The sequence below is a fragment of the Taeniopygia guttata genome, chromosome 13, assembly GCF_048771995.1.
Source record: "Taeniopygia guttata chromosome 13, bTaeGut7.mat, whole genome shotgun sequence".
Classification (NCBI taxonomy): Eukaryota; Metazoa; Chordata; class Aves; order Passeriformes; family Estrildidae; genus Taeniopygia; species Taeniopygia guttata.
The window spans coordinates 7,410,186-7,438,037 of NC_133038.1; the positions used below are offsets into that span (position 1 = coordinate 7,410,186).

The following is a 27,852-nucleotide window of genomic DNA, read 5'->3' on the forward strand; positions in this document are numbered from 1 at the left end:
GGAAGCTAATCATAAAAGGAATAAATCAAGGGGAAACACTTGGCATTTCACTTTTGTCAGGAAGGGGCTGATCAACTTTTACTCTGGATAAATAGGGAGTGAAAGAGGGAAGATTCATTTTCACTTGGCTCCCAGGATGTCCAAGGACTTTCACATCCCAGCACAGAGAACAGCTGCTCTATGTCTTTACATCTCACAATGATAGATTCCTCATTTAAAAATAAATCGGAGCAGCCTGGGATAGATGCCAGCACATTTCCCCCAGTTTTCCCACATCCTACATTTTAAAGGCAGCTGATGAGCTCCATCCTTGCTGATCCCTCATTCTTCCTTTAATAACTCCCCATGTTCCCATTAAAACCAGTGCATTGCCCTCCTCACCTTTAAATTCCCCCCGAGCTGTAGTTCCCTACTTTGGCTGCTCTTACTCAGTTTTGTATCATAACATGTGCTGTTACTGCTCCAAGAGCACCAGCACACTCTGAAGTTCTTTCCTTTTTGTAACTTTTCTCCTCAGGCAGCACCACTGAACCCTTTCTGTAAAAAAAAAAAAAAAAAAAACTAAAACAAAAACAAAAAAAAAAACCCACCTCTGCCAGGCTAATTCATGTCCAAAATTACTACCTCATCAATCACTTGTGATAATGCTTTAGAAGTTAAAATCAATAGTTCAGGCACAGCTGGAACCGTTACTCTCCACATATTGGTCTTGACCTTTTGGGTTGATATTTTTCCCCAAAATTTATAAAAGGGACCCAAGCTTGCAAACAAGGTGCCCGAGCACATCGTGTTGAGCAACACAGAGGCTATCAAAGCTGAGATCTCATTACACCCTGTGCCTCCCACTCCGGGTTGTGCTCCCTTGTTACATCTTGTTCCAAATTAGACTGAGAGCTCCTCATGCCAGCGGCTGTGGCTCCCGTGGCACCACTGCACCAAACAGGATTAATAAGCTAAGACTAAAGACAGCTCTCAAAAGCACATAAAACAAAGGGATGTGGGAAAATCTTGCCCCTGCCCTGGATAAAGAACTCTCAAGATACTTGAATAACTCCAGGACATCCATGAACTTGGCTTCTCTATCATGAGTTTCATTTTTCACTTTTAACCCCAGCACTCCACAAATTAAGTGAAACTAAATGAAAAGATGCTTTGCATGGTCTAAGATTTTTGTTTTAATGTTTCATCAGCATAGCTCAAAGGTTTAAGTAGTCCATTCAAACTGGGTCATTTGTGTTGTAGACAGGGCACACTCAGCAAACAAGGGATAAGGATTTTAGTGGCAAGAAAACAAGCAGCTTGTCCTTTATCAGCAGGCTGTTCTGACCTAGCCCAGGATCTCCTATCTCCCAAAGCATGGTTTTATCACTGTCTTCCTTCTGGTTTAGGACTTGCCTTGGGAATTAAGCCACTCTTGCCACAATAGCATCTGGCTGGGGAGGTGCTGCTGGCTCAGCTTCCCACCAAACTGCACCCAGAGCCCCTGCTGCTGCCCTTCCATCAGGGCACACAAAGATGTGCCATTTGGGTATCTGGCCATCAATTCTCAGAGGCTTTACACCAACTGAACCAATCTTCCCATTTTCCCATAGCCTGAAGAGGCTGACCTGGAGCAGTGTCTGGTTTTTATCAGCTGAGATACAGAAAAAGGAGAGATTTGCCAGTGGCCACCAAACAAGCCAGTGGTTAAGGTAAGGAGCTCTTTTCTCTGTCTGGAGCTGAAGTTTGGATTCAGTTCACTGTCCCCATCATCTTTTCACACTCATCTGCTGAGCTCTATGATAACAGCTCAAGGTTTGGGAGAGTTCACAATGCGCTGCCATTTCTCCCAGCTGCAGCTGAGAGTTTGACCCCTCTTCATTCATTGTGGTCCTGTAACAGGAAGCTTTCAGTGTGATAGAAATTCCCAGGCCAAAAAGTATAACTCTAATAGTTCAGCTTTACAACAGCAGATCAGGTGTCTCTCCTTCCCTGGAGGCCTTAAATCCTTTCTCCCCCTGCCCACCCTCCCTAGGAGCATCCTCTCTGGGGGTTCACTTCTCCCAGGACTAGAACATAACTGGATTTTCTTCCACAGGAACTTCCAACATCAAAAATAATGCCCAAGTAGCAGTTCTGGTGATTTTCTCCAAGGAGACATAGTGGGCCTGCCGTAATGGCAGCATCTCCTTGGACAGCACTGCAGTCCCTGGCACCACAGACCTCCAGAGAAGGTGGGTCTGGGGGCTACAGAGGGAACTCGGTGCCCACACAAGTGAGCACACTTAGAGTAGAGAACAGCACTAGAAAGTAGAGTTGACATTCCATGGGAGATCCTCATTTTCAAACGAGATTAGTTGTGCCTTTAATCATCCTTCATCCGACCAATGCTCAGGACAAGAGGCCTTGCAGGCAAAATTCAACCTCCCTGTCCTACCCTTTGCTTGCAGCTGTTGTTACAGAAAGACACCAATGAGACCATCACATTTGCATGCCATTTAACTCGGCATGACAGTTCTCCTGCTGGGAGGAAAGCTCCTTCAGGCTGGGTGGCGTAGGGCTGCCCAGAAACAAAACCCTTTTCTACAGAAAAGGACGAAGAAGTTTGTCGTCTCCTGCCTTGCCCCAGAGCTTTGGAGTGAAGGCACTTATGGCAACAGCAAGCAAGTGCTCAGCAGCACTTCAGTGATGTGGTTTAAGTAGAAAAAAAACCCAAAAAACCTTTCTTGAGCATGGAGCTAAGCAGGCCCCAGGCAGTAATGGGTACATGGTGAATAATAAACCCAGCTGAAGCAAGATGCATGAGTCAACCCAGATGAAGAGTTCCTCTTGGTCCTCCCTCCCCCCTGCCTTTGGCTGTTCCTTGGAAAATCCATATGTGTTATAAGGGTGTCCACAAAACAAACATTTGGCTGCTTTCTTCAAGAAACCTTGTAGAGCCCAAAACTGGCTGTGTGGGCTGAGTACTCAGCGGGGTACAGTAACCAAAGCAAAGAGAAACCTCTTCAGGGGCTGTTAGAGCATTTGGGATGGGGGAAATGGAGCAGAAATCTTTGTAGAAAAGCTATTTACATCTGTTTGACCCTTGTAAAACAGGTCCCCAGACTCTTCTCCACTCAAAGCCTGGAGCAACATCAGTTTGATCCTTCCCAGGGGAAAGGAATGGGGCAGAGCCACCACGGGTAACCACCAAGCACACACATGCCACAGGCAGAGCAGTCCCACCTGCTCTGCCAGGCAGGAAGGGACAGCAGGAGGCTCCCTGGAAGGAGAAGGTGCTGCCTGCAGTGCTGCTCTTGGCTCACAGCCCCAGGAGGAGCCACTGAAAGTGAAAGACACCTGCATCCTCCTCCAGACTCCACCTTGCCCCCCAGCCTTCCCCAACAGGCAGCTCCTCCCTGGAGGCTGTTCATCCCCTCCCACGAGAATCCCTTGATCTGTTTGCCAAAGCCCGGGTGCTCCAGGAGGGTCTGGCTGCCCGCAGGTCATGCAGGGCTGCAGCTCAGCACTGGGTGCCCCAGGGCCAGGTGGTTCTGGATCTGCTCTCCCCTTGCTTTGTTCCAAATCCCAAATGGAGATTTACAAGGTCACCCACCCCAGCAGCACATGCTGGCCCCAAAGCTTGGGAAAGCCAATCCCATGAGGTACAGAGAAGGGGAATTCCTCATGCCAAGAGTCTGCTGAAAATGATGTGGATGAACACAAGTGACCAACCCATGCCAGGCACGGCTCCTGCTGCTGGTCTGGAGCCAGACTCACCCACAGCTCACTCTGCCTCCACATTTGCTGCCACCACAACCTTCCTCACCCCAAGGCCAGCACCACCTCCACTTCTCCCTGAATCATGAGTGGCACCAAGCCAGGAGCAGTGTGGAGGTGGTCTGCTTGCTAGGGACCATGGAGAGCAGAGAAATGGGATGACAGAGGGTTGACTTGCACAGTTCTACACCCAGCAGCCTCTCAGCAACTTTGTGCCACGGGAGGTAGACCACAGGGTCAATGAGAGGTGGCAGGGGAATGCTGACCTACCTGCACAGTATCTGTCCTTCTAGAAAGAAAATTTCAAGTCTGGTGTCATTCAGGACAGCAATGGGTGTGACAGCCAGCTCTGCTGCTGGCTTCTGTCACTGCTTATACTGCAGGACAAAGCCTTGCTCTGTCCACTACCCCAGGAAAAGAGAAAGCGGGTTTTGACTCCTTCCACTGTGGATGCCTTGCAGTACATGGACAATGTAGAGGGCTTGCCTTGAGGGCTGACACACAAACCCAGAGCACTGCCCACCCCATGGAAGCTCCCTCTTCCCTGGGCCATCCCATCACACTGGGAATCCTCACCAGCCACCACAAGCAGCCAAGTGAGCATGGGCCTCCTCCTCCTCCAGCCTGTTGGGCAACCTCCGGTGGGTGGACACACACCCAGGCTAAACACAGCTCCAGCACGGCCGCCCCCACCCGCCGTGGCTTGGACCCAGGTCACCAAACACATTCTTGCTGTGGGTGCGCTGGTTCCCATGCTCCTCCCCGGGAGAAGCCCGTCTTGCTCAACCCCACTCAGCGCTGGTTTCCCCAGCGCTGAACCCGGAACCAGATTTCACTCATCACCAAACGTGCCAGCCCTTCTTGCCACACAGCTCTGCCCCAGGGCCGGGCAGGATGCGCTGCTGCCAGCGAGAGCTGCGCCATTCCCCACCACTCCACGTCCTGCAGGCTGGCCCAGGACTAATGGGGAGGGAAAGGCTTTTGTTGCAGTTGTCATTGTCCTTAATCCCTGTTTTTGACCAGATCAGCCGGTGAGATGCTTGACACCTGAGGAACAGGGATTTTAAGGCTTCCAATGCCTCCTCAGCACAGCCTTTACCTCCTTATGACACATCAGAGCTTTTGCAATCCAGGTTAGCACCAATCTGCCCTATTTCAACTTCAAAGCACTTCACAAACATTAACCAATTAATCCTCTCACTGCCCTCCAAAGGAGGTGAGGATCTTTATTTTTATCTGTTTCCCAGTCAATGAGAAGGAGAGAGTTAAGTGCCTCTCCCAAGGCTGTCTGCACTTGACTCCCAGCCCCAGGCTGGGGCCATCAGAGGAATGGACGGGTGCACCTCAGACACAGGAAGTGCTGCAGGAATCACAGCACCTAAATCAAGCAACTTTGGTTTTCTCCATGCCCCACATGATTCAGCTTTTGGAGCATTTTCTGTTCATCATGAGTCAATGACCTGGAAGAAAAATTATCTGAGACAAGCAAGACAGAGGAGGCCACTGACACAGCAACCAGGACCAGCTGGAGTGCCAGGGCACACAGACAGTGTTTTAAATAAGCCAGGACAAGTCCTACATCTTGCAATAAAAGATAGAGCTCAGCATGGATGGTTTCAGAGTAAGGGGACAAACTTTGATGCAACCACAGGTAGACAGACAGCCAAAACACAGCACGAGCTCCTGGCAGTGCTTAGCTTCTGCTAAAAACTGGGGCAGAACACCCCAGATCACTCTGCACTTTAAATGGCCCTCATTTCCTCCAGCTCAGGTACAGCTTGGTTTAGGGAACCCTACAAACCTCTGAGGCATTGGCACAGACAGGGAGCTGGAAGGGGAGCTGTCCTTCAACTGGGAAACTGCAGGAAATCAGCAGGTGTCACACCAGCGTGGTGGCAGCTCGCTCAGGATGGGACACGTGTATCTGGGAGTGACTCTCCCCCTCAGCCATCCTCTACATCAGTCAGGACTCACTCAAACACCGCCAGCAAAGAGCACAGCACCCACATTCACCAGGTTCATCGTGTGCCTCTGAGGAGCAACCAGCAAAAAAATAGTGCTTTATCACCTGAAATGACTATTTATTTGTTGAAGGCATGAGTACATGAGCACTTCTTCCTCCCCCAGTGTGGATTTCTCTCTTGGTGTTCCTGAGGGTCAGGGTGACCCCAAGAGAGATCCAAAAAGAGTCTTTGCTTCCCTAGCCCAAACGCAGCCAAATGAGGAGTCTTGGAATGCTTCCAATTGTGCTTCTTTAAGGTTATTTCTTCTTATCTATAGTATTTTCTCTCTGACCTGCTGAGCTCTGGCTAGGACAGAAGCTATGGCAGCCTCTCCTTAGCTCCCACATTATAGACTCAAAATTCTGTGCACCATGTTCACAATTCCTGCACCAGCACCTAAAATCTATGCTGGACAGTGTGTCCCTATCCTAAACCAATAGAAAAGTGTCACCATCACAGCAAGTCATGGAGGCCAAGAAGGAGGAGGAAAAGGCTTGGACACGCCCAGATTCCTCCATCTTGTACCCCTGAATTACATTCTAAAAAATTCTACTTTTCCACCCTATGTGAGTTTAAATATCACACTACTACAACCCTTGTGAGTTGTAATTCCTCATACAGAGTTGACAGTTTTCCGGGGGCTAAAATCAAAGGCACAGATGTTTTTGACTTCTTGCCAGGGTCTCTGAGACCCCTGCTAGAGGTCAGGCCAGCCAGAGGGATGTCCTGGACTCCAACACCCCAGCACCCAGGAGTGCTCAGGAGTGGGGAAGGAACACCCTGATCCCAACAGCCCTGGGACAGGAGGAAGAATGGGATGCACACATGTACAGGCTGAACACCAGAGCCCACCTTCAGCGGTGGCTGCATTTATTAAACCTTTTCAGGATTAAAAGGTGGCTGGGGAGAAGGGATCCAAGCTGCAGGAGCATTCCCACTCTTCCTGTGGCACCGTGGGACGGGCCAGGCAGGGCTGGGGTGCTGCTCCCAGCTCCCTTTCACTGCAGCAATTCCTGTCCCCAGGGTTCCTCAGAGCGTGTGAGTGAAAGTCTCTCTGCTTTTGCAACACCACTGACCCAGGGTGGGACTCCTGCCCCAGTGGCAGGAAAACCCACAATTGCAGGGCTTACAGGGAAGCACTGGTTCATTTTTCTCATCATTTCCAATGGCTGGGGCTCAGCACTGACTGCTGAAAATTACTCATTACCACTCACCCCGAGGTTCCACAGTGCTCTCTAAACCCTGTGAAGATGCAGGAATCCCAAAGCCTTTTGGATGGAGAGGGGCAACCTTTAAACAAAGCTCTGCAATGCCAGATCAATACTGGAAAGAGCTGAAATCAGTCCAGCATCTCGCTTAAGTGGCAGGAGAATTTCAAGCAGATGAAATGCAATTCTCTAACAGCAGTTATTAGAGGCAGCGGGGGTAGAAGCCTTGCTGAATCTGGAATAGAAGTACCATCCTGAGGGAAGGCTTTTCTTAGCATCAAGAACCTCTAAATGTACTGCTTTAAACAGGTATTCAGAGCATGCCTTGAATTAATTGCTAAGCACAGACCTCAAGTCACAGTAGCACCTTGAAAAGGGAGATGCGCCCACCTCCGCAGAGGGTGCCACACCTGCAGCTCCACCACGGCGCCCAGGGAGGGGAGGCAGAGCTGTGGCGGCTCCCCAGGAGCGCCCCAAGGAGCAGGGACAGCGCAGGGCTGGCTCACAGCACACAGTGCCACCTGCTGTCACCTGCTCCTGTCCCATCCCTCCCGCCGGGGTCCCCAGCCAACCTCCCAACTCCTCACTTATAGCCCCCATGCAAGCCAGACCCCAAAAAGCAACTGGTTTGCTATGCAATATTCTTGTCTGCCCATCAGACCCTTCCCCGTGTGGGACAGACACTGAGCTGCTGGATGAACCACTGTTTGTCCATGGCCTGCAGCACATCACGGGATTTAACACCACATGCCGACATTGTTCGCCAAGGAAAGAAGGAAAAGGCAAACACCAGCTCCTAATATGACAAGAAACAATTTCTGAGTGTGCTTTGTCACAAGAAACAATTTCTGAGTGTGCCTTGTCTCCCCCCTCTACTGAAAACCCTGGTTTTGTGTAACTTTCTTGAGCATTGACATCATCTCTTCCACTCCTGAACCTCTCGCCACCTTTTTGTGGCATGAAGAGGAGCCCAAACTGCTTAGAAACACCCTGGAATTGAGCAGGGAGACCACCCCACCCTATTCAAACACCAGGATTAGAGGTTCATTTAGAGACTGCAATTGCATGACACGCCCACAAACACAAAATACCTTAAATAAGAGTTATGGGGTTTGCCTTGACCCCACAGGGATACAGCACCCTCACAAAACTCCTATGAACTCCTCCAGGCAGCCCTTGCAGCTTGGCTCAGACTGGAATCAAAATACGAAGCAAAGCCACCAAGCTCAGCAGGATTTTGGGCCCTCCGAGGCTTAGCAGACCCTTAACATTCAGCACAAGGAGCTTTTAAAAGATAAGTGGATTCTCTAGTATATTCTCAAACTTATGAGCATTTACCTTGCTCTTCTTTTTAATAGAATTCGTTGGAAGATGGAATCCCCCTTCACAAGAAATCTATTTGCCAAGTCCCTCTCACGCCCAAATTTGCTTTTCCATTAACTGGCCACCAAGATCTTGAACAACAGTCCATTGGCCTTTTTCATATTTGAGAAGTGAAAGGCCCAAGGATTCACTAGGACAGATACTTAGGCCAGTTTACAAAACAAAGTTCAAGTTAGACAAAATCCACACAAGAGGGAATGGAACTCACTGCCTAAAACATCCCTTCTCAAAAGCCTTTCCTTAAGCAGAACACAACAAATCCAAATAAGAACGAAGTGTTTTTCAGGATCCCACTTTGGCTCTCCTACTGGGGGAGTTATTGGCGAGCCCAGAACCTCTGCAAGGGCCAGCACAGCAGGGCTGCCCAAAAAGCTGGCACACAACAAACTCCTCTCTGCCCAGGAGCAGATGCAGAGACAGCTTTGACATGAAAGCTTGTGCCTCTGAGCCATCTGAGAAAAGTCCGCCCTGGACAGGAACCATCTAGAAAAAAATCAGCTTTGTTGACACCCCTCCCAAATACTTAGTTTTGAAACCAGATAAGTCACACACCAGATTTCAAATAAAGCTCTACAAAAGGAGGGCAATCCCTGAGAGCATGCTTAGTCCCCCTGCTACCCCAAGTCTCATTATTACCTGAAAATCAACTAATTGAAGAACTCACATTCAGCCTGCAAATCCCTCAAAACCAATTATGCCAGGATCTGCTTCTTCCTGGTGCTCTTCCCAAAGCAATCCCATGCTGGCTCTCCAGACCATCCAGCCTCCCCCTAAATGTGGAAGGGGCACATATTTATGATACCAGGAGGAGTCACACGCCTTAGGTCAGACGAGCTTGTTTCCCAGTCTCCTTGCTTTCAATTTCCCTCCTTCAGTCAGTGCTGAAGTGGCACAGGAGAACCAAATTCAATTAACAGGATTAATAGCAATTAAACTCCTGTTGGAGTCAGGGTTGTGCTCTTTAGTCCTGGGAAGAAACTAGATGTCACTGCAACAAGATAAGCAGCAGGTGATGCCAGAAGCTTTTTATTTCCAAGGAGAAAAATTGGTTGTCCTCCTGAAAGTCCTCTCTTCTCCTCCCTACCTCCTCTGATCGGAATTTTGCCCAGACGGAGCAAATTCCTTTCCAGCCTGCTCCTGCTCAGCCCTGCTCTCTGCACCTGGAAGAGCTCAGCTTCCCCTGAACACCAGTTGTAGGGTCTGAACGAACCATCCTGAAGTCACTCTCTTTTTCCACGCCTGTATAAAAAAAACCAACCCAGTTTCACAGCATGTGTGGGAAAGAGTAGAGCGCTTGGATGTGATGCTCAAGTTCCCTTTAGTTTGTAGGATTTGTTCCTGACAGTCTGACCCTGCTGTGCAAGGAGGTTCTGCCAAGAGGGTCAGAACCAGTTTTGGGTACACTGAGGAGTTCCCGCTCCCTGCAGAGTCCTGACCCTTCCCACAGCAGGGACCATCCTCGAAGGCAGGAAGGCACTGTCACTCTGGCAATTTATCCTCTGGTCTCACTCTGTTATCACAGCACCTCACAGAAGTTATTTTAGCTACAGAGCAGCTTTCGGCTTCCTGTGTAATTCCTTAGTGTTCTTCCTAATTGAGGGCTTTAACATTAACAGCCTTTAGCAGCTGTTCTTCTTCTGGAGTTTGGGGGGGGGGGGGGGGGGGCACCAAATCTTTTATTCAAATTTCTTCTCTAAGAAGTGGAAACGTGACCCACATCCTAAGATGTCCCTCAAGTGACAAGCCTTCCCCACTCTGTCACAGGCTCCTTTCAGCCGCTGCTCCCACAATTTGATGAATTCTCCAGTCCATACATAATCCCCAAGCAGGAACCAGGGATCCGGGCTGGATATTTCCTAGAGAACCAGGAAAAGAGCTCTACGTGGAATTGGAGCTGGAGCCTCCCAATTCCAGTGCTGGCCCATCAGTGCCTCTCCCTGCTGTGCCATCTGTGAGTGAAACTCTGGACAAAATGGGGTGGGTTCACCGGGGGCTCTGTCCAGGGAGGGGCAGAGCAGCAGCAGCCAGGGGCTGTGGGCTCTTCCCAATGGGATGCTGCATGCAGCAGCCACCAAGCAAAATGGAAAATGGGATAGGAGTGGATTGTGGGACACGCTGAGGTCGGTGCCTGCAGTTCCTCTCCAGTCAGGGTGGGATCTGCATGGCAAAAACTGCCTGAGCCCTCAGAAAAGAGCTGGGATTTACTTTTGTCAGAGCCTTGAGTGTTTTGAAGTCTGGAGAGTGGCAAGAAGCAACAAGCTCCACCAGTGCCCCCGGGAAATTGCAACAGAGTCACCAGTCAAAAGCATTCAAAGATCCCAAACCAGACCCAGATGATCATGAATCACAGCTTAGAAACCGCAAATGGTTCTTAAGCCTCTTCGAAATAATGTCATTTACCAACAGGCTCCTTCGGAGGGGTTCGCATTTTCCGGCCGCCTCCTGAACCCAGGAGAGAGAACAGGCTACAGCAGGAGCCGAGCTCCTCGTGCAGTCCCAGCTCCTGGGAACTGGGGATATCAGGGAGATGTTCTGACACCTGGCACAAGGTGTTGTGCCACCCTGTTGGTGGTGCTGGGGCTCTGTGGGAAACCCTGGTGTCCGCAAGGGTGGGCAAGGGGTGACCCCTGACAGGCTGAGCCGGGTGTGAAGGAGAGCAGGGAGTCTCTCACCTGGTTCCCGGCTCCCTCCAAGGTTCCTCTGGCCTCACCTGCCCCACACTCACCTTTGGAAGTTTGAGGGATGTCAGACAATTTTGTTTGAAAATGCTTCCTATGGTTTTCGTCAGGGAATACACAGAGGTGATGTTAAGTGCACTAATGTGGTAAAACACCACAGGCTCCTTGGTCCACGTGTGTGGGCAATCCTGAAGCTCCAGACAGAGCAAGACCTACATCCCAATAATGCACAGGCAGTAAAGCTCTTATGTGTCATCAATGTTTTAACGCCCCATTTAAATATTAATCTAATGGAACAGCATAAAAGCAACATCCCTGAAAGCACAGGGTCATTTAGTCCATTGCCCTGTTCTTAGGAAGAATTCAGAGACCTCCTCCAAGTGTTTTACTTCTCCAGTCCAGTGCTGACTTTCTCAGTCTCATAACATTAGTTCTAGTAATAATAATACATCATCATAATGCAAAGCTGGCCATCATGATAATTATTTATGACTTATGCTTCTGTCCGTAACTGAATGTTTCCGTAGAGGTTTTAATTATCATTTATGCATCTTTGTTCCACATCCATAAAAATCCCAGGGCTCTGTATGGCTGAAAGCTGAATTTATAGGATCCTGGGAATGGCCGAGCCTGGATCCAGTGAGAAAGGCTGCTCCTAACCACCAAAATGCCAGATCCAGTGAAAGGACATGTCAGCAGGGCACAAAATCCAAAAATTAGTCCCAGTGGGTGGAACTGCAGCTCCTGGAGTAAAAGTGACTCCTGTCAGCTGCATTTGATCCATGTCTGCACCTTGATGGAAATGACAGGGGAGAGGTCTCTGGGTCTGAGCCCATCTGGTCAAGAGGCTGACAGAGTGAGGGGCACAGCACACAGAGAGGAATTTGGGCTTGGGGACAAGGACACTTGTGCCCCCTCCCTCCCTTGCTCCAGAGGGAGCTGCGCTCAGGCCAGGAGTGTCTGATCACCCTCGGTGCAATCCTGGAGGATCCTCAGGGAGAGCAGGACCTGGCCACCAGCAGCCCTGCGGTTCATCCTGAGCAGAGGAGCAGCAGAGCACAAAGCTCAGGGATGTCTCAGCTAAACAGGCAGATGCAGCATCATCAGCTGCCTCCAGCACACCCCTCACCATCTGCTCCTGGCAAACACCTCAGCACTGGAAGAGAGATGCCCCAAGTGCAGGCACTGCGAGGCTGCCTTCAGCTTGGAAGCAGGCTAGATTCCTTCTTCCAAAATACACAGAGGGAAAAATACAAGATGCAATATCCCCAAGTATTTCCTACAGAAACTACTGCATAACATGAGAATCTTGACTGTTTTTTTTAACTGGAAAACCAAGTTTCTTGGTAAGTGGGGCTTGAAACTGTGAGCCAGGGGCTTCCAGAAGCTCAGAAAATGGGGAGGAATGAAGAAAATAGGATTTTGGCAGGGATGAATAAGGATAAGAAGGAAAAGCATACTGCAGGCAGCAGCCATGGGCTTTGGCAGCCACTTCCTCTTGTAGAAGAAAAAAACCCAATTTAAAAGCTGCTTGGGGAAAAGGAGGTTCACCAGTGGATTTTTTCATCTCTGTTACCAGAGCAAAAGGGCTGCTTCTCATATCCCTGATGGGCTGAAGACAGTGCCTTCACTGCAAAGCACCTCGCTCCCACAACCAGGCTGGAAATGTACAAGGCATCAAAAATAATGTCACATTTATTAGGGAAGCAATTCAAGTGCAAAACTCACCGAGGGATATAGGGAGCTGACTACATGCAGAAATCAAAGGGAACCCTTGATGGAAAAGAAATGTTTAGCCACTATGTTCAAAGGCTCCCTAAATCAAAGACAAACTCCTTCTTTAATCAAGGCCATTGACCGAGGCTGAAAGCAGAGAGAAGTGCCAACAATTCCCGCAGCGTCGCTCTTCGCGGCAGGGCTGCAGGTGCTGATGCTTTCATACCCAGAATTCTCCCCCCAACATCCTCTATCTGTGTCCTGGAAGCAGCTCTTGGCACTCAAAACACAGCAGTTTTGTGGGGACAATAAACCTCAGCCATCAGCCATCCAACCATCCCAGTGCCCCTGTTTTAGCTGCAGGAAACTTTCCGCCTGTGCCTCCGAGCTTGAGGAGTCATTAGGAGAAGGAGCAAGCGTTAATTGGGCTGTATCTAATCTCAGCCCGAGCCAGGGGTCAATAGCTGTTAGCTGAAGTTTATCAGCAGTGTTTGGCCATCATTTATCAGCTTTGGGGAGGTTGGGCTCAGACGGGTGTGCAGCATGCTGACGCACAGACGGGTCAGGGAATATTGATTTTCCCAACCGGAGCCGATACCCCCGATCAGCAAGCGCCTGTTTGTTGTGGTTAAAGCCACCAGCAGTAACACGAGATGCTGCTAGGGAAAGAGCTGACCAAGAATGAAGGCACATTTATGAATGGACTAATGAAATAACGTGGGTCTCACAGTGCCTTGTGGCAGCACAGCTCTGAGGAAAAAGCATCTCTGGAAACAAGCTCAGTGTTGCTCATCTCTATGTTCAGAATCAGAGTCCAGCAATGTTATCCCCAGCTCTGTCTCATGTCTGCTACTTGTTTTCCCTTTCCTCCCAAAATCTATTTTCCACCATTCTGTGAAAAAGCCCACTGCTCATTTTAAAATCTCTCAATAGATCACAGGAAGAAGAAATGTTGACAGAAATTAAAGCCTTCTTTCATAATCTGCATTAGTTTTCCTGATTTTTTTTAATAGGCAATTTTTTCTGTGGAGCTAAGCAGGCTGAGACCTCTCCACTGGAAAAACCTCATCTCCTCTGTTTGTCCAAAATGGCACAGCAAGCTGGACCAAAGAGTTTCAGCATCCTTTAGCCATATGTTTAGTATAATTTCAGAAGTATAATACTGTTTTTCCTATTTCTGGGCCAGTTCTGGGAACAAATTATTTATCAATAGCCATTAGTGCTGCCAATGGAACTCACAGGAGTAGCTAGAAATGCCAGATATTTCTGGGGTTGTGATGAAAGTCATTTGCAGTATATTTGGTTTTGTTGATCAACTGCCTTACAAAGTGATGGAAAATATTACAAAAGCTTGAAAAAAACTTTGAAAAAATATTTTCAAGAAATTAGGAGAAAATGTGAAGATATCCTGTATTTCAGACCTCCACAAAAAAATCTCCTAGTCCTGGAGACTGGGTTAGCCAAGGACCATGGAGGGACTGTTGCTTCTCTGCTGGTTTCTGACAGCTTTTGTGGAAAATATCAGGAAAATATCACTTAATTCAGTCATGTTATGAAGTGATAAAGTATAAAGTTATAAAGTTATGAAGTGCAAGTATAAAGACTCCACTTTTATTGGTCCAGCAGCAGTGTTTGTCCACTCTCATGGTGAATGTTTTTTTCCTCTTGTGCCATTGGGATAACCCTTCCTGCAGCTTTTCTGCCATCCTGCTGTTCAGGTCTGGGAGGGCTTTGGCTCTGTCTTCTCCCCACGTCCTGCCAATCCTTCACCTCCTCACACCAGCTCTGCAGGCAGGACAATGCACCCAGAGTTCACCTGGACTGCAGCCACCTTTCTAAAGGGCCAGTTTCAGATACCATCACTTGAAACTCACCTGAGGGAAAAGGTCAGACAATCACAGAATGGTTTGAGTTGGAAGGGACCCTAAAGATCATCCAGCCCATCCCCCTGTCATGGGCGGGGACACTTTTCCCTAGACCAGGCTGCTCCAAACCCTGTACAGCCTGGCCATGAACACTCCCAGGGATGGGGCAGCCACAGCTTCCCTGGCTGCAGGCACACAAGATCTTTTATACAAACAGCACCAGGCACTAGAGATCCAGCATCCTTATCAAGAATGGCTCATACCAGAGCTCCTAAGTTACCTCACACACACTTCAGAGTGAGATCCAGCCCTGGACAAGGGACATGTGGTCCTTGGGAGCAGAGACAGAGCTGCCTGAGCTGAGCAGAAGGACAGATTAGACTGGATCATCCCCCCTGAGTCTGTGACCCCGAAAGGACAGGGACCATATGCTTCCCATCTGGTTAAGCTCCGTGGAAGAGGGAGTGGGCACAGGGTGCTGCTTGGAGTTGGAGAAAGGGGGAGTGATTTGCTGGAGGAGATTGAAATCTGTGTTTGCCCAATTATCAGCCGCAGTGCTTAATCACTCTGCCCTGGATCTCTCCGGCAGCCGCAGGGGCAGTCGGATGTGGGGGCGGGAGGCAGATAGGATTTAATAAAGAAGCAATTTTATGAAGGAATACTTTGCTTTTGGCACTTTCTGTAGGAGTGGGAAAAATGATCCTTTTTTCTTCGGTAATGTCAGGGAAAGCAAGAAAAGCAGAGCTCCTGAGGGATGTTTCAGCTCCTGAGGGATCGACTCTCCCTCCATGTGCTCTCACTGCCTCTCCATCCCATGGAGATCCTGCAAGAGACCCAAGGAGAAGGGCATGAGAGATCAGGGGAGAAAGGGAGGAAAGCCTGTCCAGGAGCTGGCACCCCCTGCACTGACCCAGGGTCCCACCTGCAAGGGACAGAGCCCCAAGGTCACCAGAGCTGACCAGAGTGCAGAGTCATTCCCAGCAGACACGTGCCATCACCCAGTAAGTCCCAGCAGAGGAGGGAAAGGTTTCCATGGACTGAGCCCGTGGGGTTTGGTGTCACTGAGAGGTGGGAGAGCAGAGGCAAACAGGCCAGGAGCTGGGCTGGCAACTTCCACACCAGGCTGGGAACTCTACCCCAGCCAATGTCAGCCAGGAATCCTTGCAAGCACAGAGCCTGTCCCCAGCACATTCATCCTCCTCGGGAAGCATTTGATTGGCACCCAGTCACGGCCTCTTCTGAACAACCCAACAAGCTGTGATTTATGTGATGTCTTTGTCTTTAGACACTGCTGTCAGCAATACCCACTCTCAGGCAAAGCTGCCGATGCCTGCAGATTTCCAAAGTCTCTCTCATGGACACGCTGCCCTTGCTGAAGGATAACAAACAGAAGCTTTAGTAAAAGTAGAAATGATGATTTAGTAGTGTTATCCTGTAGCTATGCCCAGCCCCCTCCCCAGAAACCAGAGGTCCCACATCCAAGATTTCCAGAACAGAAGAGAAAACAAAATGATATGCTGTCCTGGGCTCCAGAGATTCTCCTGCAGCTGGAGAAAATATGTGATGCTTTCTCAGCAGCTAGTCACAGGATCCCTTTTCCTAAACTGTCAGAATGTTCAATATCTCCCATGCACCCAAAGCAACAGAATAGCTTTCTCAGCATTAAATGGGAAAGAATCCAAGACAAAAATCACTACCGACCAGATTATGGTTTATTTTTTATTCTGCAGGAAAAATCAGTGTTTGAGCAGTATTCCCTTGACAGAAGAGCAGCTGATCCCTGCACACTGCTCTCACCTTGCTGATGCAAAAGGGCTTGGTCTGTCCCACACACCTTTCAAAACCACCTTGGAAACCTTTAGCATGGTCTTGGCTACACCTGCAAGATCCAGGCCTGGCAAGTAACACAAATTTAGGCATTTTAACTTTTAAATCAAACACAAGCAGCATCTTGGACCCAAAAGAACTTTGAGCAGCTTGAGAACTGGTTTTTGTGACACCTCTAGGTTTCACATTTGCATCGGCCTTTCTCCAAATTTCACTCATCCCACCCACTGCAGGGCAGCAGCAAAGTCCCCAACTGCCTTGCTTAGATCCTGAGCACGGAGGAGCCTCTGGTGCCTCATGAATCCCATGGAAGGTCCCCACAACCTCCACCGAGGGACCAAGCTCAGGGATGCCACCAGCACAGGGCCATGGTGCAGATCTTGGTCACGCAGTCATTCCTTGGTGGAAGGGGTTGTGAGTGCACGAGGAGCTCTGCTCCTGCTTTAGCCCATTCTCTCTCTGGTTCAGGAGGCAGCTGGAAAGTGTGACCCAGCCCTAATGAGCTTGTTGGGAAAAGCCATTATTTGGAAGAGGCTTAAGAACCATTTGTGACTTCTAAGCTGTGATTCATGATCATCTGGGTCTAGTTTGTGATCTTTGAATGCTTTTGACTGGCGACTCTGTTGGTTTCCTGGGGGCACTGGTGGCTTTCTCTTTGTACATCAAGTCTCCACAAAAAAAAAAAAATCAAATTCCAGCCCTGATTACAGCAAGTGATCCTCCAGGATGGACCATCACAGGGAAATAGGTAGTTTCCCAGATTTTTAATTCCCCTGCAATGTAATTTTTTATCCCTTTGCAACACTTTACTACTGAAATGAATGTAACTCGAAAACACTCAGGTATGGCCAAAAGACAGTACAGAATTTCATCCTGCAGAAGGAGAATCACCTCTTCCTGCTGGTCCACCTGGAGGCAGAGCTGGCAGTTCGACTTGCCTCCTTACCCACTGCCCCTTCCCCTCATGCCTTGTGTAGTAGCATCAATTCCTTCTCTGAGTGCTTCCAGCATCCAGGAGAAGACACCATCAGCAACTGCAGAGGTCTTGTGCCGTACACCGTGTGCAGTGGCCACCACCCAACAAGGTGGCCAAGGGGACGCCGTGCCATGCCAGCCCCTGCTTTGGGACCCGCCTGTCCCCTCCATTTCTCCACGACAGGCTCAGCAAGTCACACAGCACGGCTGGCAGAGCCACCTGACTCATTTCTCTCCACTCCTCCAGCTGATGTGTTTGGAGGAACACGCTGCTCTGACAAGGTGACACATCCTGAGAAAGCCCACACTGCTGAGGATGGTACCAGGAGCAGCCAGTGCACTAGCAGCTCGCAGCTCTTTTTCATTCCTCCCCAGGCAAATGAGCCCCAAGCATTTCTGTTTGATTTTCCTGAAGGATATTGAATTGTTGTCAATCAGGAGAGAGGAGCCCTGAAATCCCGTTTTTGAAGGCATCTCATAAAGACACAGCTGTCAGTGGAGACACTTGGAAAGGAAGAGTATTTGCTAACAGAGAAACTGCATTAAAACCCCAGTGTGCCTGCTGTTCAGCTGCAGCCTATGCTGGAATCTTCTTTTGGCAGAGGCAACTGCCCTTGAGTCTGTTGGTTTGGCTCAATTCGTTGTGGAATAATTAAGTTCAGTCCATTGCACTGCATAATCTGGAGTTTCTTCAACCTTCCTCAGTAGCAAAGTACTTAATCTCATCCAGCTCTGGGAGCAGTTGGGAACATTAAAATCAGCCAGTGCAAAGCTATCAGGAGCCTCAGCAGTAAGAGGATGAAGAGAGAAGTGGCCAGGAGGCAGGGGAAGGTCAGCAGCCTGCTAGTGTTTTGATGCCTCCAACTTCTGGAGGAAGGAGAAAACTGTGGCATTACACACCCTGAAATGTCCCAGAAGCCAACACAGTTGCCACCTGCAAACATAAACAACAGAGCACAAACAGTGAGGATGTACCTATCAAACCCAAGTCTGGAAATGCACCTGGATGTTTCCAAGGAATCTGAGGAAAAGCGTTTCTGTTCCTGGACAATCCAAACTATCACATTTCCTGGCTACAGCAAGGATCTTTAATCTGAAAAATTTGTTTAACCAGGAGTGGGCATGCCCTAAACATGGGTAATCAGAGAAACTCTTTTCAGCACTGCACTATTTACATGTCTTAGGTTGAAAAGGAAAAAAAAAAAAAAAAACAGGGGACAGTGTTGGACTGAGCTGAACCTCTTTTAGCTGTAAAAAATTATCATCCCTCCCTCCCCTGCTCCTCAGAGGGTGATAACACCACCTGAACCATTGTCCCAGGCATGCTAAAGGATTGTTGCCTGTGCTCGAAGGTCCACTAACACCCACCCCAGCTCCTGAGAGCTGCTGAGCAGGTCATACCCAAAGCCAGCTTTACTTTCTGTATTAATAAAATAACAGATGCCACTAGGAGCAGTTCTTTCTGCCCCGTGTTTCAGGTCAGCCCAGGGACAGCAGAGGGAAACCCAGCCAAGAGGGAGGAATCTCCCCATGACCACTGAGGCAAAATCAAAAGAGATGTTTATGGCAGGGGAAAGCACCCTCCAGAGCCACGCTGGGAATGGGGTATCCCTTGGACAATGGAGCAGCTGCCAATGAAGCTGAGATTTCTCCCTCTCAAACAGCTCCTTGAATTGCTCTTGGCATTGGCTTTTTCCTGTTCAGCTAATTAAAAATCTGTCTTTGAGTCATAAGCCCCCATTAGTAATAATTTGCTTTGCACTTCTCCAGTGATTTATGGCTGAGATATCAAAGTGCTTTAGAAACATTAATTAATCCTTCTAATCCCCGAGGGACTGATCCACTCTCTGCAATGCACCACTGGTGGTGTAACTGTGGGAAATCCCCAGGGTTTACTCCCAGCTGCAGGCAGGGAGAGGGGAAGGGAGCAGCGTCTGACCCAGCAGCTCATTTCAGCTGCTGTCTGCAATCAGAGATGTGCAGTCAAAACAGCAGCACTGGATCTGCAGCCCTGAGCGAGCCCAAGGCACAGGCAAGCTCTGTGTGCTCTCCAGAGCAATCCTTGCTCCCATCCCTGCCTGCCCAGGGAGGGAAGGGGAGCTGCAGCACCCCAGCTCTGCTCTGTGGATCACAGCAGGAAAGGTGTGTGTGGAGCAAAGCCATCTTCACCCAGAGGTGGCTTCAGCAGAGAGTTTCACCCTACAAGTGGCAGCAGCAGGGTCATTAATCAAAGCCACAGTGCTGCTAACTGCATTTCCCTTGCTGTCCTGCCCATTTCTCCAATCTTGGTTCTTTGTACGGCATTGCTTTATCACAGAGTGCAGACCCAGGGCTGACCCCCACACCTGGGCCAGGGCCCCAGTCCTTGCTGGAGATAAGGATTATTTCCTCCATTGGTTTGGGAGAGGCTTTCATCCTCGCGCCCTCCAGTGAGCCAGTTGCCACCTGCTGTGGTCCCCGTGCTTTGAAGGGTGTCACCACAGGCCTGCAGGGTGGAGCTGGCTGTGCTGCCAGCACTGGGGAAAGGTATAAAGGTCCCAGCAGAGTGCCAGAGACAGGATCCCTGGGACACTCAGGAGGGTCCTGCTTTCTCTCTGCTGTGCTCAGGAAAACATCACCTCGACCATGAAGGTAGCTGGTGTTTTCCTGCTCCTCTCCCTGGCACTCTTCTTCTACCAAGGTGAGTCCAGCATTTTGCTTAGGAGCTATTTTCTCTCCTTGCTGAAGCTCCCAGGTCTGCCACATGGGAAGGTGAGTGTGGGAAGAGACCAGCTGGTGCTGGGACCTTGCTGTGGCCCTGGGCAGGGAATGCTGCCATGGCCCATGCACTTTAAACCTGTACCTGGCTGTGAGCAAGCCTAAAGCAAAGGCTTTGAAAGGGTGCACTTGCTCCCAAAAACTAACAGACCTGCTGGGCTGATGCTCTTTCTTCAGGGGTAGGATTTGTCCTGTAACCAGTGATTTCTAGGACAGTGTGATCCTTTCAGAGTGAATAGGTGCTATTCTGGTTTTAAAAAAGCAAATCCAAGAAGACAGGAAATGAATCTATGCAAGGGAAAATGCAGCTCTCACTACCAAAGCCAATGTTTAAGCCAACTGTGTTTTCAAAATCCCATATGGTGCAGAGGGATGAGAACATGAGCTGTTGCTGCTCCTCAGGTCCTGCTTTAGTGGGCTCATTCCAAACAGGATGGTGCTGCTGAAGCAGGTCCTCTGTCATCCTGTTTACTGCACAGAAGCTGCCATTGCAGGGCTGTCTGAGCACAAAATCTGGGCTCATTTCAGATGAACTGAGTATGTCCTGAGCTGCAGCTACTGGGTCCGGAACAGTGCTAGCCCAAAGTAAAATCCTTGAAATATTAAACAGTGTGGCTACCAGCTCCTCAGCACCAAAATGTTTCACTGGGCCATGCTGGTTGTTAATACAGATGTAGGATAAATCCTCCATGTAGATAATTTCTTGGTTTATTTTTAAAAAACAAACAAACAAACAAAAAAACAGGATCATCTGTCTTCTTCTGGTAAAAACAGAGTAACAGCAGAAAAATCGCCCTGGATTTACCCCAGCACCTGTCCAGTGCCAGCAGGTACTCATGAACATGTGGTAAGACAGGATAAAAGCCACCTTTAGCTCCGTGACAGCTGGCAGGTGACATCTCTAAAGGTGCATTTTGCCATGGCAGGGCCTTGCACCATTACAGTGTTTCTGCCAGGGGAAGGAGGGTGACACAGCAGGGAGGGATCCAGCTGAGAAATGTGAGTGAGCCAAGGGAAGAAAATATTTTCTAGGACAAAGGTGCTTGAGTGAAGACATACAGTCCTCATCCTAAACTGTCTTTATTCTTGTCCCCCTTGAAACCAGCCCCAGTCATGGGTGCTAAGGTGTCTTCTCTCCCTCTCTCTCTGTCTCTCTCTCCTCTTTCTCTAGGAAATGCCGGGATGGATGCAGCTTCTTCCAGAGGAACAGAGGTGAAGTTTCCTGTTTTACATAGCATAAGTGAGGCAGCACTAACCCAAACACTGGGGAGCCACCATTGCTAAATACAGTGAAGCAGAGTGGGTTGACAGCCCAAAAATTCCAGTGCCTGGGAAGCCCCTTCCACCTGCAGTGCCACAGCAAAATCCCAGTGGTGATACTGGTTTTCCACTGCATTTCCCCCAAACACTGAAAGAGAATTTCCTAAAAAGCCAAATATCTGTTACCTGCCAAGAAAGTCAGGAGTCCCCTTAGTCTGTGGCTTGCAAGTGTGAGGACAGGTATTGCTGTGGCATAAAAATAAAAACTGGGAAGAACATGCTCAGGCAGTGCCCATGGAGCACTATTTACACTGCTGCTTCTAAGGGTGTGCAGCAGTGCCAGGTGGGGTTCAGCTGTCCAAGGGACATGGTGGCAGATGTTTCTGAGAGCTCACAGCAGAGCTCTGAGAATGGGTTGTGAGGACAGACAAAATGTGCACCTCTCTGGGAAAGCAAAGCTCCTCTGGTAAATTGAGAACAGCCTTAACATTTTCAAAATTAACCTTTTGTGTCTCCAGCCGTCTTGTGAGAATTTCAACCTGAGAAGAGGGTGTACAAGGGAGTTTGACCCCATCTGTGGCACGGATAACCTCCTGTACAGCAACGAGTGCCTGCTGTGCCTTCACAACCTGTGAGTATCTGCAACTGCTGCAGCTCTAAATGCCACACAGATGAGGGCTACCACATATATCTGGGATTTCCTAGAAAGAAAGCTGCTTGCATGCAGCTGGGTGGAGCTTGGGCAGGGAGCCCAGCACATCTGGCAGGGATCTGGCCTCCCGCACAGCTGCTCTGAGCACGGGGACTCCAGCTGAGGAACAGCACACAGGCTGCCCACAAGCAAAAATCTCCCCATACCTGCAGCTGCCAAGCAGCAGCAAGAGCTGGCTGGCATCCAGGATCTCAGACAAATGGCAAAGTCCTCCAAGTCTGCCCAGATCTAGCACACGGGCTGAAGAATAGTTTTCCAGATGACCTCAGATGTGTGGCGGCTGAGGGAAAAACTGTGTTTTTTCACCCCAGAAATTTATAGCTGAGTTCTACTTTCTGTCTGCTCTGCATATGAAAGGACACAATTTGCTCCGGGTATTTTTAAGAATGAGTTTTATATTTAATCTGTGCTGGTGCCAGATTGCACTGTTCTAGCAGAAGGCCAGGTCCAAATGCTAAGGGTGTCTCTGGCAAGACTTGATACATTTCATCTGGCTTGGGCCCTAGGTAATTTAAAATATATTTATACATTGGAAGCACTCTGTGTCAGAGAAGTGAAGGAATTACTTCCAACTCAATGCTATTAAGTGGTTCAAAAATCTCTTTTGGGAAGATTGACTCTTATCTGGAGCCAGATGCCCCACTCTGCAGGGCTAAGGGAGCTTCACCCTTGACTTCACCTGGTGTAGGCAGGGATTTTTGGTGATCAGGTTCACAGACCCATCTGCCATCAGCAGAGACATTTGTAGCATAAGCTCAAAGTCCAGCTTTTCTGTCCCTGGATGCGTGGGTTGGTGGAGCCAAATTCTGCTTTCAGGAGCATCGCCTCCCTGCTAACTCTGCAGGAACAAGGAACAGAATCCAGATCACTAGGAAAAAAAAAGAGCCTGGATAAATATTGTCAGTTGGGTTGTCCCCTCTTTGCTTCATTAACCCAGGCTGCTGCCACATACTCTGCTCCTGACCTGCTCAAATGCTGGTTCACCTTTCAAGGCTGAGTGTGATGCAGTCAGGCAGAGAGAGGCTGAGTGGGATCTCCTCAGCAAAAGCACCACAGCTAATGACCCGGCACAGCCTGGCAGGGTGGTAATGACCCTGCTGGAAGCCAGAGCCCAGCACCAGCTGTCCCTGTGTTGTGCAACAGATGGGGGTGGGAGGTTCATCAGACACAACAGCATTAGGGCTTTGGCCATGGACCAAGAGCGGGTGAAGTGAGGAGGAAGGCTCCACAGTCAGCTGTGCAAAGTGGCATCCAGGATGGTCCATCTCCCCAGAGCAGAGGGCAGCTTCACAGGGGATGGGAGCTCACAAGAAGGGAAATTGGGGTACAAAAAAGGGAAGGACTGAGCTGGTGGTGTATTCAGAGCCAGGCAGGAGTCAGAAGAGTGGTGGGATGGATGAAGAGCTGGTGCTGCATCTGCCTTGTGTTGACAGGCGCTGCATTCCCAGACCTCCTAAAACTCCTGCCTGTGCAAGCTCCGAGCAGCTGCAACTGGAAATGTGCTGCTCCTGTGGGTCACAGCCCCGAGCCTTGCAGCTCCCCTGATCTGTTCCCAGGTGATGGAATTCTGAGGTTAGGAACAGCCTTTTGGTCTCCTGGCCAGGGCCATCTGGGCTCTGAAGCTGCCTGGTGCCAAATAACTTGGGGGAGAGATAAACGGAGTGTCCTCATCTATAAAGCCTCGGTCCATGGGAAGAATTCAGCCAGGAGGCAGGATGAAGTGTCATTTGCAGTTTTGTGTGTCTAACTGGCCTGACAAGAGCTGGAAGCCTGCAAGGAGTCTGGGAATAACTGAGCATCTGGCAGGTCCCTATGGCAGCAGCGTCTCACTTGTCGCCTTTGGTCACTTCACTGTGACCAGCATGCAAAATTCTTTTTGCAAAAGGCAAATAATTTTACCAGCATTTCTCTAACACACCTGAGAAATGGATCTGTCTTTCCAAAGAGGAGAACTTCATGATTCCATGGAAAATGGAACAATTCAGAGGAATCATGTCCACTATTGGGCAAAAAGAAGAAAATAGTTTTTTAAAGGTACCTTTTTAATATTTTCCTCACTTTTGCTGCAGAAGCAGTTGGGAGGGGAAGCTGGGAGCAGGCCAAACCCAAGTGAGACACAGTGGTGGTCTTTTGTTTCTAAAAACCTACAAAATAAAATCATAACCTTTACTGTGCAGTCAGACAGGCATTAGAGGTGTCTCAGTGCTGTCCTGCAGCACGGAGGTGAATTATCCTGCCAGGAAGTGTCAGAAAGCACTCTTGAGCTAATTGGAATTAATTAACACACATCCATGGTAACCCTGAACTCCCTGTCAAGAATATGTGGCCTTGCTTGCTGTGAATAACACTTAGATGATGATTTAAGCATTATTTTCCTTTCTTTCTGCCTTTCTCCTCTGAGCCAGGCTCTGCTGTGTCTCAGGGACCCGAGGGCAGCCCCCCAACATTTTTAACCTCTCTTGCAGACAAAGAAGTGACCACGTGCGCATCAAGAACAGAGGAATGTGCCAAACTCCCCGCAACAACTTGGCTTAAACTGAGATGAGAGAAGAGAGCACAAAGCTGTCCCCTCACCTGCTGAAACCACAATAAAATGGAAGCATCGCCACATCTTGTGCTGAGATTTCTTACACACACAGCAATCTCCTTTCCCCAACACTTAGAGCACCTTCCTGAAAAATGTGGTTTGCTCTGGTGATGCCTGTAAAGAGCTGTGAGCAAATTACTGATAGAGAGCCAGGGAGAAGGCTGGGACGTGCTCAAGGAGAGAGACAGGTTTTGGCATAACAGGGAGGATCTATTTTTTGCATCAAGAATTTTATTTTCCTTTCCTAGACTTCCAGTGTTCAAGCAATAGATTTTAAGCCTTTTAATGACCTGCAACTACATTTGCTAAATAAATAAAGGGCACTAAAGCCCTTGCTCCAGAGCCTTTGACAGAAGAAAGAACCCAGCAAGTCATCTCCATGTTGACCCATCTCCAGCCTTGTCCATATGCCAGTGCCCCATGACATGGTCCCTGTGCACCAAGAGCCTCACATTTACCCTGCAGGTCAAAAAACCAAAAAAATTCCATTTTTCCAGGCAAAATTCTATTTTTTTCCCCCCTCTACTGACTTTGGTGAGCTTTGCTGCTGGCACTGATGACCTGGCCTGGGCTGTGGGCTGGCAGGGTGGGAGATGCCTTTCCAAAAAGGACTTGAAGGTGCTGGTGGATGAGAGGCTGGACACGAGCCAGCAGTGTGCACTCACAACCTGGAAACCAGCCTTGTCCTGGGCTGCATCCAAAGCAGTGTGGGCAGCAGGGAGGGGAGGGGACTCAGCCCCTCTGCTCTGATGAGACCCTCCTGCAGTGCTGCACCCAGCTCTGGGGTCCCCAACATGGGAAAAAACTTGGGCCTGTTGGAGCAAGTCCAGAGGAGGCCATGAAGACACTCCAAGGGCTGGATCACCTCTGCTACAGAGACAGGCTGAGAGAGCTGGGAATGCTCAGCCTGGAGAAAGCTCCTGGGAGAATTTAACAGCCCCTTCCAGTGTCTCAAGGGGCACCAAGAGAGACTTTTTAGGGGGCTTGGAGTGATGAGACAAGGGGGAGTGGCTTCAAACTGATAGAGGGTAGGGTTAGTTAAATATTAGGAAGAAGATTTTTACCGTGAAGGTGGTGAGAAAGTGGAACAGTCCACTTAGTCATTAGTAAATGCAGATGAACCTGGTGGGAGGAAATGATGATGTCTGACCCTAGTTCAGAAGCTGAATGATTTCTTTATAATAACTATACTATAATACATTAATATACTATTTAAAGGAGATACTAAAACGACAAACTTACTTTTCTAAGTACCATATCTAATTCCTTAACGATTTGTGACCCTCTCTGAGAGTCCAGCCCCAGGTGGGTTGGATTGGCCATGAGGCTCAAACAATCCTCACCAGAATCCAACCAGGCAATCACCCCAGGTAAACAATTCTCCAAACACATTCCACATAGGAAAAACAAGGAGCAGAAATATAAATCGTTTTCTCTTTCTTTCCTCTGTGCTCCTCTATGAAAAAATCCTGAGAGAGAGAAAAATGTGCTTGCCACAGAATAGGCTGCCCAGAGAAGTTGTAGATACCCCATCCCCGGAAACATTTCAAGATCAGGCTGGAGGGAGTTCTGAGCAGCCTGGTCCCGTTGCAGATGTCCCTGCCCAGGGCAGGGGGGTTGGAGCAGGTGCCCTGCAAAGGTCGCGTCCGTTCCGTGGTTCGCGGCCGTGCGGGTCCGGGATGGAGCGCGGGAGGAGCTTTCGGCACTGGAGGCCGCTGTTGCTCCGCCGCAGCCGGTGGGGCTGCCGGAGCCCAGCCCGCAGCTGGATCCCGCAGCTGGACCCGCAGCTGGATCCCGCAGCTGGACCCGCAGCTGGATCCCGCACCGGCGGGGGATGCTCGGCCGGCCGGGCGGGCGGGGAGCGGCGCTGGCCCCGCCGGCGCACGGCGAGCGGGCGGTGCTGTCCCCGCCGGGAGCCGCCACATCCCCGTCCCTCACCGCCCGGGACCCACCGGCAGGTTTGGGGGATGCTCCGCCCAAGGGGCTGCAAGGACAAGAGGGGCCCCGGCGGGTGTGCGCTGCGCTGGAGGGATGTGTCAGTGCCTGCTTGTGCCAAAGGGCTGTCGTGAGTCAGCCCAAAACAGCCTGGGACAGAGCATTTGGAGTTGGGGATCAAACCCTCGTGATTCATGGCCCTTCAGTAAATGACTGTATTTGGGGCAAGCCCAGCGCTTTGTTCTTAGGAAATCCTGGACTGCATTGTGGGTAGAAAGATGACTTTTCTTTATGAAGTGGCTGAAACAAACACCAAAAAAAAAGCATGATCCAGCTGAGAGAGCTCCAGTGCTCATTTCAAATTTCAAATGCAGCCAGATGCAGCTGGAGGGGGGAAGCACAGGCTCCTCTTCTCAGATCTGCCAAAGAGCGTCTGCAGTCGAGGGAGAGATGAAAAACGACTCACTTTGCCCACATGTAAAATTAATGCACTAAAGGTGGTAGTCCCAAATAGGCTTGGGACTGTGAATTGCCTTGACATCTTTGCACACAGGGGATCCTGGAAGGATGCTTCCCACAGCTGGGATAGTGCTGATTCTGCTGCATCATAAGAAATGGAGCATAGCTTTTATCCAGGGAGATCTCTGCCAGTGAGGCTGGCAGGAGGGGAGTCTAATCCTCCCTACAATTCTTTCACTGCTCTTGGATTTTTTTGGCATGGCTAAACCCACCTTAGCCCCAAACCCATCCCAGTTGATTCCTTTTCCCCAGTAGAACACTGAAATGTGCACTGAGGCCCATTTATGCCAAGCAAAACATCTTTCCTGCCCATGCCATTTCTGGGAAACATCACCCAGTGTTAGCCAAGAGCGTTTCTTTGATGAAGTGAGGTGCTGACCGAGCCTGCAAAGCAGCAGGTCTCTCAGCCACACGGCTGAGCACAGCCTGCGTCTCCCCAGGCACTGTTCTGACGAGAACTGGCATTCCTGCTAAATGTCAGCCACATCCGTTTCACAGCAAGGTCCATATCAGCCTGGAGATTATGGGAAGCAGCAGGCCAGGGGCCACTCTGTTGTTCTGCACAGCAGGGGCACATCAGGCAAAACCAGTGGCAAGTTTCCAGGAGGGAATGGTTCCTGTCCATATTTCAATTTTGGCTTGAACAAGGGCAAATCTGAGGTGCAGGTGCAAAGTTTAGACTCATCCTC

At 49.5% G+C, this 27,852-nt stretch overlaps 1 protein-coding gene across 1 annotated transcript; it reads left to right on the forward strand.

The window, feature by feature from the left end:
• The first annotated feature begins 19,919 nt into the window (after positions 1-19,919).
• LOC115497139 (pancreatic secretory trypsin inhibitor) lies at positions 19,920-24,730 on the forward strand. The gene is made up of 4 exons (XM_030284217.4): positions 19,920-20,073; positions 21,322-21,362; positions 21,929-22,041; positions 24,588-24,730. The coding sequence occupies exons 1-4, from the start codon at positions 20,019-20,021 to the stop codon at positions 24,655-24,657; spliced, it is 279 nt and encodes a 92-aa protein (XP_030140077.4). The 5' UTR covers positions 19,920-20,018; the 3' UTR covers positions 24,658-24,730.
• The last annotated feature ends 3,122 nt before the right edge of the window (positions 24,731-27,852 follow it).